Source organism: Panthera pardus, unplaced genomic scaffold, assembly GCF_024362965.1.
Source record: "Panthera pardus isolate Hobbes unplaced genomic scaffold, ASM2436296v1 HiC_scaffold_22, whole genome shotgun sequence".
Classification (NCBI taxonomy): Eukaryota; Metazoa; Chordata; class Mammalia; order Carnivora; family Felidae; genus Panthera; species Panthera pardus.
Window position 1 is genome coordinate 62,609,445 of NW_026526788.1, and position 19,709 is coordinate 62,629,153.

The 19,709-nt window shown below is 39.5% G+C and overlaps 1 protein-coding gene across 1 annotated transcript in view; it reads left to right on the forward strand.

The window, feature by feature from the left end:
- SORCS3 (sortilin related VPS10 domain containing receptor 3) overlaps window positions 1–19,709 on the forward strand; it is a 594,679-nt gene that overhangs the window by 513,427 nt on the left and 61,543 nt on the right. Inside the window, exon 14 of the mRNA XM_019459374.2 lies at window positions 5,426–5,533. Coding sequence (XP_019314919.2) covers window positions 5,426–5,533 — 108 coding nt within the window. The remainder of the gene's footprint in view (window positions 1–5,425; window positions 5,534–19,709) is intronic.

Below are 19,709 nucleotides of genomic sequence, written 5' to 3' on the forward strand. Positions count from 1 at the left end.
AGTATTATAAAGTCGTAGATGCTGGAATAAGGAAGGGTCTTAGAGAATGTGTAGCCTGGTTTCACACCTAGTGTACCAGACACCTCTTGGACACCCCAGAGGATCACCCTACTTCACCACAATACCGCAGTGCTAAGCAACTCACATACACCTAAGACAGAGATTTCCCCATCTTGTATAATGTCTTTAGCTGTTAAAAGATTGTTTTTAGGTTGAGCAGTAGTGAACCTACTATAACTAATGTCCATCATTACCTGTTCTGCTGCCCAGAGCTATACTGAATAAGTGGGATCCAGAATTGCACATAATTAAAGAATTATATAGCTGGAGAGGACCTCAAGAGATCTCTTTGTCTAACCTTCCTCAGCTCTAGAAAATGATCAGATATGCAGCTCAAGACTGATTTTATGCATTTATGCACTTATTCCTCATGCATTCATTGAGCATATACTATCTATCCAGCTTTAGTTTAAGGGCTGCGCTATAAAAATGAACAAGACAAATACTTGGGAGCTTAAATTATTGTGCAAAAATATTTGACTATTCTCTTTAAAACCATTATGAGAATGGAAATATTTTCTCTTTTATCTGTATTTTTAATTGATATTTTTATGCATCCAACTACTTATTTCTTTCACAGACATTGACCCTTTTCAGTAGTCAACAAATAGTGTTTTGTTTAACTAAAGCTTTCTTACTAAAAAAAAAAAAAAAAAAAAAAAAGTAAAAGACATGATAATTAATTCAGCTCTATTCTTCTTTACCCTAAGCTATCTTCAATTCATATAAACTGTTTTCAGAACAACCTGGTTTTTTTTTACCTTTAATCACATTGAATGTCAGTTTCTCTACAATGATTGTAACTAAAACACAGTATTTAGGATTTAATAGAAGGATAGTTTTTTCTATTATGCATGTTAGCTATCTGTGAACACATAGTAGACTCACATAGACTCACTGTGGCTTGATTACCTCTTATAATAGCATCATTTCTAGAAAGTATGATTGACAATGACCCCAGTTGTTTTCAGCTTGAGCTTACCATTAGTCCTTCTTTTCCTTTCTCTGACTGTGGAGCTTTTTTTTTTGTTTTTTCTAATTAATTCTGTTTTAAGTTGGTCCTAACTTATAAGTGACTTCTAAATCTACATTCCCAACATTGATTACTCCCAAGAAGTTTAGATCCATCCATCCAAAAGTCTCCTTGACAATGTCTCAACCTGGAAGTTCAAAAAGCACCTAAACCTTGATGTGGACCAAATAAAAACAAACAAAAAAAGCTTTGCGTCTCCTTTTCATCCCTTTTCCCCATCTCAACAGCTTAACCCTAAAAATCTGTTGTTCATGATTTATTTCCTTTGCTCAAGCAACCTGTATACATTATATTGACTCCACCTCTAAAAGTATCTTTTCCATCTCTTTCTCCACTACTATAACCTTTGTCCGGGCCCCTGTTCTTACTTGGTATCTTCCAATTGTTACACTTTCCCTCAGCTCATCTCCTTGCATCCACTTTGAGTCCTGACAATCCATTCACTATAAAGAAATGAAAATTATGTTTTAAATTTAAAGCAAATTATATCTCTCTCCTTGCAGATGGAAACAAGGTCCTTCATAGTCTGTCTGGTCTTGTTTTCTGACTCTGTTTTCCTTCTATAATCTACTTTCCCACTGATCTACAGCCATTGGCAATCTTTCTGTTCTCCCTTGTGAAAGCAACTTCCTTTCACACTAGGTCTTACCTCTGGAATGGCTCTTACCTGGGTCTAATCAGCTTGTTCCTTATTATCATTCAGACCTCAGTTGAAATATAACCTCTTCAAAGAGGACTTTCTTAAACTTTCAATACAAAGTAGCTATTGTGGTCACTCTCTATCACATCACTTTGTTTTAATTGTCTTCATGACACCTATTTGTAACTCACATTTTTTATAACTCATATTTTTAATCCATTTGTCTGAATATTGTTTGTGTCCTCAAATTAGAATGTAAGTTCCACTTACACTAGGGCCTTCCCTTTCTTGTTCACCCCTAGATCCTTTAAACAGAGGCCACTGCCAGACCAGGTACAGTTAAGCATCATATATATTTATAAAGGAAGTGTATTTTATTTTGATTTTGTATCCTTGTCTTGCCATTATTTAGAGGTCAGTTGGAACTTTACACCTGTCTAAGTATTGGAGACCCTAACAATTTTCTGTTTCACCTGTGGATCTAATAAAGAATTCCCAATTCCTTTGTCTGGGCCATTAATGAGTTATTGAACTGAGTAGGGAAAAGAAGGTGCATCCCTTGGGGATACCATTCACTATAGTTACTTCAAAACATTAAAAAACCTCCCTGTAATCAAAAAAGAATAGTTCACATAAATGGCAGGCCATCCAGACCCAAATTTCTGATACCCAAGAGATTAAATTTTCTAATGTCATATTTTTTGGAGTTTGTTCAGGAGTTTTGTTTTGTTTTGTTTTTAATAATTACCTCAGTTCACAATATTCAAGTGTTAGAAGTTCCTGATCTCATAAAGTCACCAGTATGGCACAGTCGTGACCTTCCAAGTGGTAGGCTGACCATAAATGAGAATCACGGGATCCATTCCTCACCCTGATTCTATAGGGATGTCTCCTTGCTTATGTTTATAAGCATGGTTTGTAATGGATTCTTTGGATTTTGGTTATTGTATATGCTAGCTTTCCCACATGGATTTTGGCATTTCTTAGTCTTTCTTCTGATCTCATTCTTCCATCTAATCCATGCTTCTACTCCTTCCACATGAACTCAGTTCATACAACAGGCCTTTTATTTTCCAGTTTTTCTTTTCATCTTGGGCTTGGCTTTTCCTTGGAACTTCCATCTCAGAGCTAGAAGGCTATGATGGTCCCTCCGTGTCTACTCTGTGGTGTCTCATCCACTGTACAAAGTAATAATGACTATCTTCTACCTTGTTATCAATGGCAGTGGTAGGAAGGCTCCTCCTTCCCTGGGACATTGGTAGCACCCACCATTATTTTCTCTGCTAGTGTTAATAAGTGATCTTCACTGATAAGGAAATTCAGAGAACGAGATAGGACAGAGGACTTCATCTCACTTTGGCTTCTTCCTATCAGTATAAAACCCAGTTTATCCAAAGTCACCCAAACAAATAACTAAAGAAATGCTTACTTATCTTCTAGAGCTATCGCGTAGTTAACTAGTTAGTGGCCAGGACATACTCGAAAACAACTATGATTATTTTAGGAACTGAGCAGGTCAATGGCAAGAAAGGTATGAAGTTCATTCCCAATTGTGCTTTCATCTTCGCCTTTGAAATAAGAAACTCATTTTTAAGAAAAGCAGTTCATATCTACCCAACTTTCTCTAGGTCAGCTTGGATGATTATGTAGCTTTCAGCCTATTTAAAAAAAAAAAAGTCTGAAATGACCAAATTCTTAAAAGTTAAGGAGGTATTGTTTTTTTGTTTTTTGGGATTTTTTTTAACATTTATTTATTTTTGGGAGACGGAGTGTGAGTGGGGGAGGGGCAGAGAGAGAGGGAGACAGAATCTGAAGCAGGCTCCAGGCTCTGAGCCATCAGCACAGAGCCTGACATGGGGCTCAAACTCACGAATCATAACCATGAGATCATGACCTGAGCAGAAGTCAGACACTTAAATGACTGAGCCACCCAGGTGCCCCAAGGCAGTATTGTTAACTATCATCATCATGTTACATGTTAGATTGCCAGAACTCATTTATCTTGCATAACTGAGACTTTGAACCCATTGAGCAACATCTCATTTCTCCCTCCTGCCTCCTCACCACTACCCCTGGAAACCAGCCTGATTGTGGTAATCTTTTCATAATATATACATATATCAAAATATCACATGGCACACTTTAAATGTATATAATTTTTACATGTCAAAAATAACTCAATATTTTAGAAAAGTCAAGACAGACACAATTTGTGAACTCATAAAAACTTAAGTTTGGACTGTCTACTTTTCGTTTTTTGTGTGAATATAGACTTAGGTGTATCATAAATTCAGAAATTGGTTAAGAAAGGACAAGACAAAGAGATAGAGACAGAGACAGAGAGTCTGAGAGAGACAAAGAAGTAGATATGTAGAGAACAGGCTGAGTAGGTTGACCAGTAATGGAGAGATTCCTGCAGCCAGTACATGAATGCCAAGATAAATCATGCTTGAAAAAAGTGGATGGATTGGAAGAGTGCCATTAATCATTCCTTATTTCTTTCATTAATTTATTCATTTAACATTTATATAGTGCCAACTAGGTGCCTGTTTTTCTGCTAGGTGCTAGGAATGCAAAAATGAATAATATGGACTTTGACCTCAAAAAGCTCACAGTTCAGTGGAAAAATCAGACACGTATTTATCTAAATGTATATGAAATATCATGTAAGAAATCTTATAATAAAGATGTGTGGGTGGTGTTAGGAGAGCATTCAATTAACAAGACATACATGATCCCTGAACTCTGAAGATTATCGTTTTGAACTGGTGGATTTAAGATCCATTAAGAAGTTATCACTCAGCACTATGAGAGGAAAAGCCTACAGAGTTCCTATAGTTGAACTCAGAGAATCCTGAGTTATGGAGTCAGGGAGGAATTAAGAATCAATATGGCCAGGAGGAGGGAGCACAGGGAATAAAGCAAATAAAGCTGCTTTGGGGAAGAAGGAGGGTCAGGTACTTGACAATATCAAGAAAGGAAAAGAAGCAAGCACTCAGAATCGCCCCAGTCTCCTCCACTAGTAACCTTCTCTTTAAAGAGTTTCAGGTGCTGTGCCCACAAAGGGCCAGACCTTTCTCTTAGCACTGGACAAAAGATGGGATAGTATTGTCTAGAATGTCTTTGACACTCAGCACTCATCTCTAACAGCTCCTTAAAGTGGCACTGGGGAGGGAAAATGATCCTAACGTTCATTCTGAACAAATAGGAAATTGCTTTTCTTAAGGTTTGATCTGAAAGACACACACCTCCCCTCCCATAGGCTACACCCCACACTACTCAATTTATCTGTGTCAGAAACTCCAGGGACTGAATTGATTGTGCTGTAAATTGAACCTCAGTTCTATTCTGAGTACTTGAAACGTTACACTCCATCCACTAAGTCCTCCTGCTTGGGTTGGTTGGTGGTGTCGGTGTGTGTGTGTGTGTGTGTGTGTGTGTGTGTGTGTGTGTGTTGATTCTAATATGTTGAAATATTTCTGCAGTCTGGTGCTATCTCTGCCTGGGACAGGAATTACAGTTTTGATCAAATCTCATAATAATATAGGGAGATGCTGAAGATTAATGCCTATTGATAATTCAAACTGCCAGAAAGTGAGATACAGAGGAGAATTTAATAACCTGAAAAATTGTTGCAAAAGAGTATGGTTTTATTTTCAGCTGTCTCTTCCATGTACTTGTTTCCAACCCAGGGTGAGTTTTGACGAGGGCCACTCCTGGGACAAGTATGGTTTCACTTCGGTTCCTCTCTTTGTTGACGGGGCTCTGGTGGAGGCGGGAGTGGAGACCCAAATCATGACGTGAGTACTTGTTTTGCTGTGGCCGAAAGGAGTCCAAGAACTGGGTTCTGTTTCCACTGAGGCCACGGGTTTTCCCAGGGAATCCAACACCAAAGCATTTCAATCTGGTCCATAGTTTCCTCATCTGTAAAATGGAAATATGCAACCTTATACTCACTGATTGGGAAGGCTACTGACAGTGTCTGAGAAGCTAGACTTCTAATTGAGCAGTTAAGATTTCTAACAGAATTTAAGATATTGTAAATTTCCGTGTGTCCAAAATCCAAGCAAATGGAAAACTTGTCTTTAGACATGTTTTCTTTCCAAAACTGTCCAGTAGGGGGCGAGGCACAGGGACAGAGTAAACAAAATAGCCAACATACTGAAATAAGAGAATATTTTAAGTACTCCTGGAGCCTGTGGCACGCGTGCACACATGCACACGCGCGCGCGCGCACACACACACACACACACACACACACACACACACACCACGGAGTTGTTGTTCTACTTCAAGTTAATTTGCTGTGAATGTTTTTGTATATCCCTTTACATTGAGAATAGATCATCTTAAGGCTTTAACAATTCCTGAAATATTTTCTGAATGTTAAAGAAAATAGTAAGTTGCTACAAGTTTTTAAAACTCTATATAATTTTAATTCCTAAAAAGTTGATCACCTATGTGCGTTTGTGTGCATGTGTGTACGTGAGGGATATGGGAAGATAGTTATGGTAACCTTCTACCAGCCAATACCACCCTCGCCTCCTTCACTTTCAAGTGACTAGAACACTCTATGCCTTAATTATCACTGAATGGAATTGAGGGAGTCTTCTGGGTAAGATTAGGGGGAATCTGCCATGTGGTGGAGTTGGCACAGAAGGGCTCCCAGAATGCTTCTCTGCTGGTTTGGGAGAAGAGTCTGGTCTTCCTCCTCTAGGGAACACTGCTGTTCTTTGAAACTTTGCGTTACAAATGTCTTTATGGTTTTAATCAGTCTCTTCCAGTATTCCTTAACCGGCTTTGAAGGGAAGTTAGATACAGGAGCAAATGGCTAGTTCTGTGTCTTATCTTTTTCCCAGGGTATCGTTTAAAAAATCGGTCTTAACTACAGCTATGCAGTTGTGATCAGAGGTCATAAACTGGCCACCAACTTGACTCCTCTGCCGTGTTCCACCCCTCTACTGCCATTCTCACACGCAAAGTGTTGACCAGCATGCACACACACACACTGGTCTTTCAGAGTGACAGAAAAAAAACTGACAAAAAATGACAGAAGAAATGGTGCACAAGTGGGGGAAAACAAACAAATATAATAAATGGACAAAATCTGATCCCAGGTTTAGGGCACCCGAGTTAGAATTCTGTAGAATACTGTGGCTGTGGATTACCTGTCTGGTAGCTAACCACGCTATATCTTCATTTCTTCATTTTAAGACTGAATCACTCCTGCTTCTTTTAAAAATGTTGAAATCCTAAAACTCTTTGCCTTTTTAGTAAATTTAGCAGAAGCCCTGTAAGGGTGTCATGTCTACAGGACTTGTATACAGAAACAGTCCAGGATTTCCAGTATCCTCATTACTGGGGTGGGGGGGGGGGTGGGGGGAAGGTTTATAATAGAAAATCTGAATGGTTCCACAAGAATACCTTTAAAATGTTTGGGACAAGTGCAACAAAGAGTGATTTTAAATTCTCTTTAATTCTCTCCGAATTTCCCAAATTGCCAGGAAAATATTATCTCTTAACTCCAAGGGCGGTGAACTGTGTCTTTTAAAGACTCAACGCTCATTTTTGAGCTTCTGCTATTGTCTTAGGTCCTGGGTTGGATCCTGGAGCTCTGTGGTTGAAAACTGAAAGATACGATGTCAAACCCTATAAACAGCTGCTCTGATTCTCCATGGGGTATATTATGTTACTAACTGATGTCTGTAGATGTGAACCTGTGTTATGGTAAGACTTCTCTGGACAGTTCTGTCATAAAAGATGAGCAGAGTTTGTTGCTCAGGATGTAAGGTTGTAATCTGAGTTTTGTCCAGGAATTTCTTCCCATTTTCTTAAAATACACCCTAAACAGAACTGTCTCACTGTCCAAATTTCTAATGAAAGTTTCTAAACAAACAGACTCTGTTGCTAAGCTGAGAAATCACTTTATTAAAAGTTAACAATTATGTATTCAAGTGTAGCTGTACAAGCATACACAGTATTTAAGATACAGTATATTATTGATGCTTAGAGTCTAAAGCTTCACCATTTGTTGCATATGCAGCAATAATGTATGGTGGAAGTGTAAGTTCTGGATGTTCAAAGGAAGCATCATAATATAAGTTGTATTTCTAAGATACAAATGATTTAGTAAATCTATAGATATACATCTATCATAAATATATATATACAAGTGTATATAAATACAGATGCATACACATACACATTTACCTATACATGTATGTATAGAGAGAGAGATAGGTAACAGATACAAGTAGAAATCTAAGGATCTAGGGACCTGGTATGACCTTTATAGTCATACTGCAAAAAAAAAAAAATAGTAATAGAAGTTAAAAACATCGTTGGTGCCTATGTGGTAGATACTGTTCTAGATGAACAAATCAGAGAAATTCCTGTCTTCATAAAGTTTACCTGATTGTACATTAAATAAATGTGACATACAAATGACTCTGTCATTTTACCCAGAATACTCTGCCAAGAGATTAAAATGTTTTCTTGTGAATTCTGGGAAGCATATGGGATACTGGGAATACCTTGATCTTTTTTCATGAAGATCTTTGACATGAACTAACTTTTCCAAATTATTTCCTATCCTTCACTTAATCACTAGCTATAGAAAGAAAACCTTCCTCTTTTCTAGGACTTTACATGTCCATCAAGGATTTAAAGTATTGAACTCTAAATTCCATAAGGCAAGTGTGCATTCAAGAAGGTTGTAGATTCTGCTTGAATTTATCAAGCCAGATATGGCTGCATTTCATAGTCAAACCTGACATAGTCCTAGAACTTGGGTAGTGAAGGTATACATGGTCCTAAAGTCAGGTGTTTCCTGCTTTTGTACCAAAGATAGATACCAGTCCCCCTTTTATTTTGTTTTCCTCTCATCCCATAATGTGATTGATCCTGCATTTTCTTGTATGAGCCCTCTTTGAATGCATTGCATGCTTATTGTGGGCATTGCTTTGAACAATATCATATATACACTAGTCTCTACATGACCTGGCATTCCCCAGCAAGTTTAAGGCTACATTTTAAATTCTGTGTTCATCTAATCTTACATGGTAATAATTTTTTTCTCAGCTTCAGATAGAGTTTAGCTCATCACATGGATACGAAGGAGATTGACCTCAGGGCCAAACCATTTACCGAAAAGACGAGATAGCACTCCTATTTTTCTTTCCTCCCCACCAAGACCCCGCAAGAGCGGTCACAGCTTCTGCCCCTTCTACCTTCTTTATCAAGATACTTTAAATGCTAGTAAGTAGCAGGAACTAGGGGAGGGCATCATTGCCTTACATGGGATTTGGGACAGACAGGTATTTTCATGAAATTAAGATGCGTTTGGAAGCAGTTGTCCAACCAAGTATGAACAATTCAGGCTTCCTGTTTTTAACTTTTCATCAAATTCAGAGTGTCTCTAGTATGAAAATAATCGAGGTTTTGTCAAGGTTCTTCAGACAGCCACAAGTGTGAGCCCTGGAAGGATTGCCAAGAGGCAATTTTTGTCTCTCCCTCAGATTTGAAAAGGACTTTAAACCCAGGTGGCCCAATTGGCTAACCAGTGCTTTCCCCTCATGGAATGACAAGGACATGGAGGGAAGCAGGAGCTCAAAAAAATTGATATACTCCCTAAGCACTGTGAGGGCAGGGAGTCCATTTGGGGATAAACGTGCTTCCTCTTGTCATTTAACCAAAAACTTACTAATGATGTAGGCTGTTTGAATTCTGTATTTTTCTCCTCGTGATTAACCCTAACTCTGTAGCTCAGCTTTGGTCAGGGAGAAAGAAAGGCTAGCTCATTCTCACTGAGGTTGTATCGCTTTATCTTGCTACCTTCATTTAGAGGATGTAAATATTTATAAGGATACAGTGGTTAATTTTGTGTCAGCTTGACTGGGGCCTCTGGGTGCCTAGATATTTGGTCACACATATTTCTGTGAGGATGTGTTTGGGTAAGATTAATATTTCAATCATAAAGCAGACTGCCCTCCCTAATGTTTGTGGGGCTTATCTGGTCAGTTAAAAGTCTGAATGGAACAAAAAGGCGGAGCTTTCCCTGAGCAAGAGAGAATTCCTCTTGAGTGGCTGGCTGCCTTTGAACTGAGGGACATGGCTTTTTCTGTCCTTGAACTTCAACTAAAAAATCCACTTGGGTTTCGAGCCTGAACTACTCTATCAGCTCTCTTGGGTTTCCAGCTTGCTGACTCACCCTACAGATCTTGGGACTTGTCAACCTCCATAATTGTGTAAGCCAATTCCTTATAGTAAGTAAATCTCTCTCTCTCTCTCTCTCTCTCTCTCTGTCTCTCTGTCTCTGTCTGTCTGTCTCTCTCTCTCTCTCTCTGTCTCTCTCTCTGTATGTATGTATATACACACATATACAGCTGACCCTTGAACAATAGGTTTGAACTGCACTGGTCTACATATATGTGGATTTTTTTTTTCAATGAATACAGTACAGTACTATAAATGTATTTTTTCTCTTCCTTGTGATTTTCTTTTCTCTAGCTGACTTTATTGTAAGAATACATTATGTGATACATATAACATACACAATATGTACTAAGTGACTATGTTATCAGTAAGACTTCCAGTCAACATTTGGCTATTAAAAATTAAGTTTTTGGGGGGAGCCAAAAGTAATACACAGATTTTTAACTCTGCAGAGGCTTGATGCCCCTAACCCCCCCTGCATTATTCAAGGGTAAGGGTCAACTGTATATGTATAACTTATTGGTTCTGTTTCTCTGGAGAGCTCTGAATAATACACAGTTTATAATTGAAAATTGTGTAATGAGCTTCTAATATGTTTCAGACTCTCTTAGAGGGTATTAAAGAGGTAAATACAATTCTTTTTACCTTCAAAGAACACTCACACCAATGTGTTTGGGGAAGGAGATATACCAATCATCAAAGAACCCTGGTTGTATAACCAGGATATGAGTAAAAGGAAGTGAAAACTTCACACATACAAAAAAAAAGTGATGATTGAGTTGGTCTTGAAATTTCATAGCAGTTCACCAGTGGAGAACCAATTAATAAGTAATGGAATATAAGCTCAAAGAAAGCACAGATTTTTTTCAGTTTTATTGAGTACTGTAACCTCAGTACTCCTCCTGAAAGAGGAATTGCCACATTGTAGAAAGTCAGTAATTATTTGTTGAAACAATGACTGATTTCAAGACAAAGAACCAAACAAAGCAAAGTGCCACAAAAGAGCACATGGCTGGGTCTCAAGGGATTGATATTTTGAAGGGTCTTTAATTATGTTTAAGAATTTGACCTGTATCCAGAGTGATGTTCTTGAATTTGAAAATATGGTAATGCCATTCCTCTTCTCGAAGCCCGTGGAAGTCTTTCTATTGCCTTTAGGATTAAGTCATTGAATAGTCTATAAATATCTATACTTGATCACATGTCTGGGATCTCATTTCTGTCCCCAACACTGACCACTTTTCTCTGATCCATTGGTGCCTTCCTGCCCCTGGGTTTTTGTATATCTGTCTGGAATGTTCTTGCCTTCTGAACTTGAACAACCAAACTTCTGGATGTCTTTCAGGTCTCAGCTTAAGTATCAGCTCTTCTGGCACACTTTCTTTAGCCCACCAGATCACATTGAGGACCCTCATGCCACATGCTGTCTTAGCCCTATGTAGTTTTCCTTCACCATGCTTTGGACAATAAATATTAATGAAAATGGCATTGTTTTTCAGTAGCTTCCTCCTCCACCTTCATCTGCCCTTGATCCACAGACACGTGTGTGTGTGTGTGCGTGTGTGTGTGTGTGTGTGTGTGTGTGTGTGTGTGTGTGTAAACACACACATATGACTTTAAGTTCTGTGAGGGAGGATCTTTGTATATGTAGTTCTTTGAGTGCTATATGTTTACCAGTTTTTAGGATATGATGGTGTATACGTCAGTGATTAAATGAATAAATGAATGAATTAACAAATGCATTTTATGGTCCCCAATAATCTCACCACTATTGTGATTGTAGTGACTTATCTGGACTCTGAAGTGCTATGATCAGAATCCACTAGTTGCAAGTAATGAGGGTCTGGGAGTTGAGTCAGCATTCTGCGTGCAGAGGTGTGTATGGAGTATGATGACACAAGGGATGGACTGATGTGTGGCCACCAAGAGGCAGCTGGAGAACGAGAACCAAAAGGGGGTGATTCCGAATTTCCTCAACCATTCACAAGAGTCTGCCCGGCTTCCACTTCTCCTGAAGGCCAGTGCTTGGGGAGCATGGTACCTTCGAACATGAGCTCTACAGGGAATTCGTGTGGGAGAGACAGTCCCCAGCTTGTAGGCATGGGGTTTACTTACTTTCATTGCTCTTTTTTCCCACCGTCTTTTCAAATGTTATTATTTCGGCATCTCCCTGGTAACCTTGACAGGAACCATCTAGTCTAGCCTAATTCATTGTGAAATGTGACCATTCTTATTACTTAAGGCTGAGAACGGGACTGGATGATTGACAAGCTGAGGGCCTATTGCCATCTCAGACAGTGGCTCTCTACCTGATGGGATGAGTTGCTTGCAGCTGCTGAAGTACTCAGGCCTCTTTGGTGTAGTATTTGCCCCCAGATTAGCACGTTAAGGAGAACTCTTTTTTGCTTGACTCAGATGTTGAATCAAATGGAGAAACACTGCTTTCCTACATTCTCAAAGCTACATTTGAAATTCTTTCTTGATATAAAATATTTGAGCCCATTGGCTGTGATTTAGCTGATCTTTAACAAGAGCAAGGGAGAACCTGATAGTCTCTCAGGGGGAAAAAAATAAACCAAAAGGAAAGTCCTGCTTCCCTGGAAGAAAGTGGATGCTTCTTGCCAGGCGTAAGAAGTACCTTCTTACCCGTCTGTGTCTGTTCAACACCTTCTTTTTTGTCAGGTACCTGAGCACTTTCTCAAATTGGATTTTATAGATTTCTCCCAACAACCCTGCTGTGTAGATCAGATTGTCATCACTCAGCAGATGAGGACACTGAGGCTCAGAGAAATTCACTGCTCACCTCACAAGTTCAGTAGGAGGCAAATTGAGAGCAAGGACTGTGAATTTCAAATGTCAGGCTAAGAGCTGAAATTTGAGGAAAGGTAGTAGAATTCTCCAAGGTTCGTTCAATAAAGGACCGTGGTGTGTGGGAACAAGAGTGACAGGATGCTAGCTATTCACTAAGTATTGATGGATGGCCACTGTCCTCCAGACACCAAGTCACAGAAGACCCATTCAAACACAACCTGTTTGAAAAGATATGGCGAACATGTGCTAGAACTGGAGAAGGATTACATTGGAAGGTATGGGGCAAATTGTAGTTGCTATGAGACATCAAAGAAGAGATTGAAGATAGAATAGCTGGAAAAGGTTTTGTGACTCTGCAGACAAGAAGGAGACAGGGAGCATTATGAGCAAACATGGAGCAGTAGACCATGCCTGTCCTGCAGAGGGGACAGTGAGAGGTAGAGATACTTGCAGCAAATTGTCTAGGGCCAATTGCCTCGCTGACTCCTTGTATAAATCCAATTCTAATTGGCATAAATCTCAGATCCATTGTTCCACTAGCAGAACTAATAGCCATAGTGAAGGGGGAGAGAGAACATTTTACCTAGAAAATTATACAAACCCCAAAACTGCAGAGGTTAAAAAAAATGAAGACCTTCTTTCCACTCACGAGACTGTGACCACATGCTTAGCAGGGAACAATGCCCTTAAATATAGCCTTAGTGCCACGCAGAGACCCAACCCTGAGCATAAATGCATTGTTTAGCCTCTGGTAACTGCATCTGATAAAGTCGTTGGAAATGAACCAGTGCTGCTTCCATTGATCTGTTTTTCAGTTCTCTGCTATTTGCTGGAAGAACCCGATTTTACTTTGCCCAAAGTAAGTCATTTGAGTAATCGGTAAATCCAGTGGAACTCTGAAGTCACTGCCTCTAAGGCTGGCTGCCGGGCTCACAATCTTCACGTTGTCAACAGACGTCCATCATTTCAGAAGCACACTCCTGTTTGTGCCAAGGAACACAGAAGCAGAATGTGTGCCGATTGTAGGGGGTTTTGGGTGATACTGGGATGTACGGGAGGCTGGCAATAGCCTGGAAGGAAAAGATTTATTTTGACCAAAAAATGACTGTGTGTGATGGGGTGATGGCCAAGAGCATGGGTTTTAGAACTCCACACTCCAGGGACAGGGCTCAGGTTTCCACTTAGCATCCATGTGACCTTGGAAGCCTTATCTGCTCTCCCTCTGAGTTTGGGTTTCCTGACATGGATGTGAGAATTAAGTGGAAATAAGCTCCACAGAGGAACGTTAGAGATGTTTGTAATCTCTCTAGTCTAATGAACAAGATGTGAGTCACTTGCAGGGAAGAACTTTGGCCAACCAGATAGGGGTCCACAAAGATTTTCCCTAATGATTTTAGACTTTGCTGGCCACAGGGTCTTCGATGCTACTTGATCCCCAATCTAGTGTGAAAGCAGCCAGAGCCATTCACAATGTGCAAATGAATGGGCCTCAGTGTATTCCAATAAACCTTCATTCATAGGCACTGAAATTTGAATTTCATGAAATTGTTACATGTCATAAAATACCATTATTCATTTGCTTTTCTTCCCCTAACATTTAAAAACTGTTGTTAGCTTGTAGACCTTCCAGAATAGATAGCAGGCCAGATTTATCCCACAGGTTGTAATTTGTTGACTCTGAAGGACAGGGCACATGGAGCTTAATTTACTGTGGCTTGTTACAAACCTAGTGTGAATCTTTGACACAGTTTCTACAAACCTCCCCTTCCCACAAACTCTATCTCTATTGCGCTCCTTTATGAAATATTGAATAGGCAAATCACTTGGAATGACTTAGAAGTTTCCTCATTTCTTATTCTACCCACATAGGCAGCTCATCTCTTTCAGGAAGCCCTCCTCAGCTCCTTCAGCTCTTACTCGTTCCCTTTCATTGAATTTCCTTTCTTAAGGTGCAGGGTTTGGCACACAGGTGTATTTAGTGTGGTCTGCACTATTCTTAATGGAGTCAAAATTTGCAAAGTTGGAAACATCTGGCAGCATTGAACCTGAATGCTCATAGTCCAGAAGTTTTCTAGAGCTGTATGACAGCTGCCCTTTGGACTGGACATGCTATTTCCTGCCCCACCTGTCTCCTGATGTACATGTGTCTGCTCCAATTCTTCAGCTCACTCATGGTCCATTCAGGCTGCCCTTCTGGCTCCTGTAACAGTTTCCATTTGTGATTTCCAATATAGATTCTACATCCACAATTTCATACCTGTGTTGTTTCTTGAAGTTCTCCTTGAAAGTTTCAAAAGTGCAGTAATACAGAGAATAATCTCATAAGCACCTATGTACCAACCCCTTGGAATTAATATTATGTTAACACACTATGACTCTGGCTTCAGATTTGTTTTACTGAATGTACAGAGCATCCCAGTAGAGTTTGTCTTCTCATTATTGCCCATTTTCAGACCCTGTTTTTTTATTCCCTCCACAGATCAGTGACCACCATTAATTTGATATATATCCTTGAAGTGCGTGTTGACACATTTAGTACATATTTAATTATCCACAAACAAATATGTAGTATTGCTTTATTTGTTTTTAAGGTGCATAATTTATCTAAATGCTATCATTCTCCTACATGAGTCTGTCACTCAATATTATCTATCTTGGGGCATATCCATCTGGTCCAGACACTTTTAATGTTGTATGGCATTCTGTCATGATATGAATATGTGCTGCTTATGTCTCCATTCTCCTATCAGTGGACATTTAGCTTATTTCAAACAGTTTTTTACACTATTTCAAATGTATTCTTCTATCTCTGTGCATGCCTCCAAGTGCCTAGATAGAAGTCTCAGAGCTACAGACCTACAAGTGGAATTGCTGGGTCATGGCGTATTGTTATCATCATCTTTACTTTTGCACGGTTTTCTAATTGTTTTACGTATTGGTCATCTTGGTGGTGGGAGTGTGAGGGATTTTTTAGTCCATCAGAGTCATAGAGTTTACAACTGTCTCATTCATCATCTCCCAGAGCCGTGGACATGGAGGCTTGTGCACGATTGGTACTCATCAGATACATAGGGATTGAATGATACCATTGGACTGACTGGCAAATATTTAAGGATAGGGGTTGAATTTTATTCTCTTTAGGATTCTTTCTATCTCTTGGTTCAGAATTTGGCACAAAGTTGGAGGCTGAGAAATACAATGCCATGGGAAAACCAGGTGGCACTCCTTCTCCTTTCTTCCAGCTCTTTCTATTCCCATGTAGTTCCTCTTCTCTTGAGCATCCATCATCTCCTTGTTTGCATCTCTTAGGTCCCCCTTCATCCACCAACTCCTGACTCATCTTTCACAGGTCCACAGATGACTGGTTTCTAACCCACTGATACAGACTTTAAAATTCCAAATTTTAAACTCAAAATTTCAAATTTTAAAACTTTAAAATGTCAAAACTAAGATTTGAGAAAGGAATCAATGTTGTTTGGACACAGAAAGAGTCTTTAAATACTTGTAAAAAATCAGCTCTCTTCCCTTTGCCTTGTCGGTTCCAATGCTAAACCTTCAGTTTCTTTCTCAATTTCCCCTCCATCCTCTGCCTCTTCCAGGACTTACTTTCAAGCCTGCTAATCCCTGCCTCTGTCTGCCATCTCACAGATCGGAGCATCATGCAGCTAATACAGGCTCTGTGTGCAGGATCCCTTGCTGCTGATCCCCTGCCTATTTCTATTAAGGTCTAGTTCCTGTCTCACTTTCACTCAGTGTAATTCTGAGGCAGCTGCTGACCTCCTTTAGTGCTAAGCCCATCTACACCCTAATGGGAAAACAATCAGGTGGCATGGACACACACCAGTAGCCAAGGATGTGGCCTAAATTTCTGGAGACCAACAACTGCGGGCTGCTGATGGCTGGCCTTCTCAGAACACTGCTCTTTCCGCTTTGATTTGAAATAGGTCCTCAGGAGCTTACTCAATGGAAGTAGAGAGGAAAGCTTATGGGGCAGGAAGCAGGAGAAGGCTTGGGGAGCCTCGGCCTTCCACAGAGAACTAGATATTTAGAAAAGGACTCAGGGAACCACATGTATCGAGCCTCTATTACAAGAACTTACCAGATCTTTATTCAACAGGGTGCATTGCATGCTCACTACAAGATAGGCACTGTTCTAAGAGTTCCAGGAGCTGGTCTAAGACATACACAAGGTAGTCAAAGGCTCTTCTGATAGGAAGTTTATGTTCTAAAGCCTCTTCCACACCCTACAGAAGAAAGAACAGTTTTGTATGAGGTTTATTTCAGGTCTAGTGCTATGGAATCTGTTCTATAATCTGATTGTGAGCTTTTAATGGTGGTAGTGGTGATGTGGGCGCACATGAGATAGGGGAGGGAGAGGAAAGAAGAGAGGAGAGGAGAGGAGAGATTGCTATAAACCTCAGGGCACCTCTAACTTTCAGCAATTCTGACCCTGGCTGTGGTTTCTCATTATTACTTGTATCTTAGTTTGATAAAAAACAACACTGTGAATGAATTGAAAGGAACATTACAGATTATTAAGAGTGGTTACCTCCAATGGGTCCTTTATTTTCTCATCTATACATTTTTTATAGTTTTCTAATTTTTGATAATGAGGGAAGGGAAATCATTTATCAAAATATACACATGAGAAAAAAGTATCTCCTGGATAATGAAAGGAGCTGCATTTAATTATATTTTGGTGATTTTGTAGGTCACACTGTACTTTTGAGGTTGTGACCTAAAGGAAGGGAGAGTCTTAACTACCCACCATCACTTTTCAGTGCTAACTAATGCCATGAGTAAATTAATACTAAATCATTTCAAATAAATAGGCTACTGGAACCCAATCAAAAACAAGAATGGAAAATAGACAAACCCCACTCATAAAATAAAAATTCAGGAAATTGCTAGATAGTGGCTTCTGATGAAGCAGTGCTCTAAATAATTTCTTCAAGGTCATCTGGTTAATTTATGATGCATTTGTAAGTTATTGTGTATTTTAAAAATTAATGAAAGATTTAATTATAGCAGGGTTGCCTGTGACCTTTTGTGAAATGACTTCATCATAAATCTGCAGGCATTTCAGAACTGTTTTCCAGGTTTCTAATAATTTGCTCTCAAATTAATGACATCCAGCCAGTGAAAGGAGTCAAGCTTGAGTAAAAGGATTGAGTTGGGATTTGCGGTTTCCTAGCAATGGCTAATTCTAAGTCCTGGTTGGGGTTGGCAGAGAAGATGGTGTGTGACTCACAGGAATCCACAGCAGGTTTAACTGTTTACTTAGAGAAATAAATCCAGTGTGTCAATAGGGGAAATTGTCGGTAGCCAGACTAGCTTATTGCAGAATATTTTATTTAGGGAACATTTTTCTGCATATCCATGTGGAGGTAACACCTGGACCAGTGGGAAAATTCTTTTTCCCTGGTAACCATAGTCCTTCTCCCTCATTTATAAATTGAAGGTCTGTGTCTACCCTCCAGCCCGTTGCCAGCTACCTGTGAAGCTGAACTTAGACTCCATCACTCTGGGATCTCTGACCTTCACCTATGGGATCTCTGACCTTCACCTAACTTAGTGAGAAGAGCTAAGCTGCCTTTGGAAGAAAGCAGGCTCACTTCCTCAGAAACCAGGGTATATCATTGTCTGTGTCATTCTGATGATTCATTTGATTCAGTAGAGGGTACAGAGGAATGCTATATCTTAACAAATCAAAGAAAAATTCTCTCTCTTAAAAGAACCTGGAGCACTTATTTGTAGTTCCAGATTGGCAGGCTAGAGTTTGGAAAACCTGGAACATCCTTTAGACACAGAAGCCTGAAGGAAAAGCCAGCAAAATGTAGAAGGAAAGTCTTGGCTGAAGACTTCCTTGTTTGCCACAGCCCTGAATATGATCTCTGGTGTACCCTTCATTCTTCCAGTAATGCACTACTGTCACCCCTGGCAAATCATGGCTCAGCCTGCATGCTGCAAAGGCTTCCTGTGAAAAGTAGTCAGCGTGGGAGGAAGAGCTGGGTTCCAGGAGTCTTGGGTCCTAGTTCTTTGTGTTCTTGAGCACACCACTACATCATTGTTTTCCCTAGCCAGCATACGAAGGGGTTGGGTCAATGATTTGTCCCTAATGACCCTTGGATGACTAAGACTTTATAATTCTATTTGTCCTTTTTCATGCCCAAAGGACTCCCAAATAGAGGCAGAACCAATGAAGATTGTCATAGTTCAGGTTCAAGTACATAATCATCCACATAGTTGATGCTTTAGAACTTGAGACAAATTGGGTCATAATTGAAGCTCTCTGGATATATCTTCTCTGCAGATTTTTCTTCCTTCCTCCAATTGGACTTTCAGTTTTATATATTTCATGGGGTTTTTGTCTTTTGTGCAAGCAGCCTATAATGAGCTGTTGTTAAGGGGACCCCCATGCCCAAACCTCAGTGACAAACTGTGCAGTCCATGATTGCTAATGAATCATGAAATACTTAAAAGAGATATGGGCCTTGCTAAAAGCACAGTGCTGAAAACTGTGTTATAATATTAGCAGCAACTGCCTAAGTTGGACTGGCTGCCACACCTACTTGCTCTATAATTCTTTTTGGATGAGTTATTTAACTTGAGCCTTAGTTTCCCTATCTGTTAAATGAGAATAATAAATGAAATGACATAATCCATACAAAGTGGTTAATGAACTGTAAGGGTTCAATAAATAATCACAAATATTGATATTCCTGATTATTATTGTTATTTGACTGACTTCTACTAGAGTGCCTACTGTTTGCAGTCTTGTAGAGATCATGGGTATATAAAAGCATAAGGTACACTATCTGCCCACAAAGTTCTCAGTCATCCAACAAAGGACATAAAGCAAATTATCATTATTAGATGCTATTACATAAAAATATTAATAATTTAAAATTATTTACTTCTTAGTTTATACAAAACACTATATAAACACTT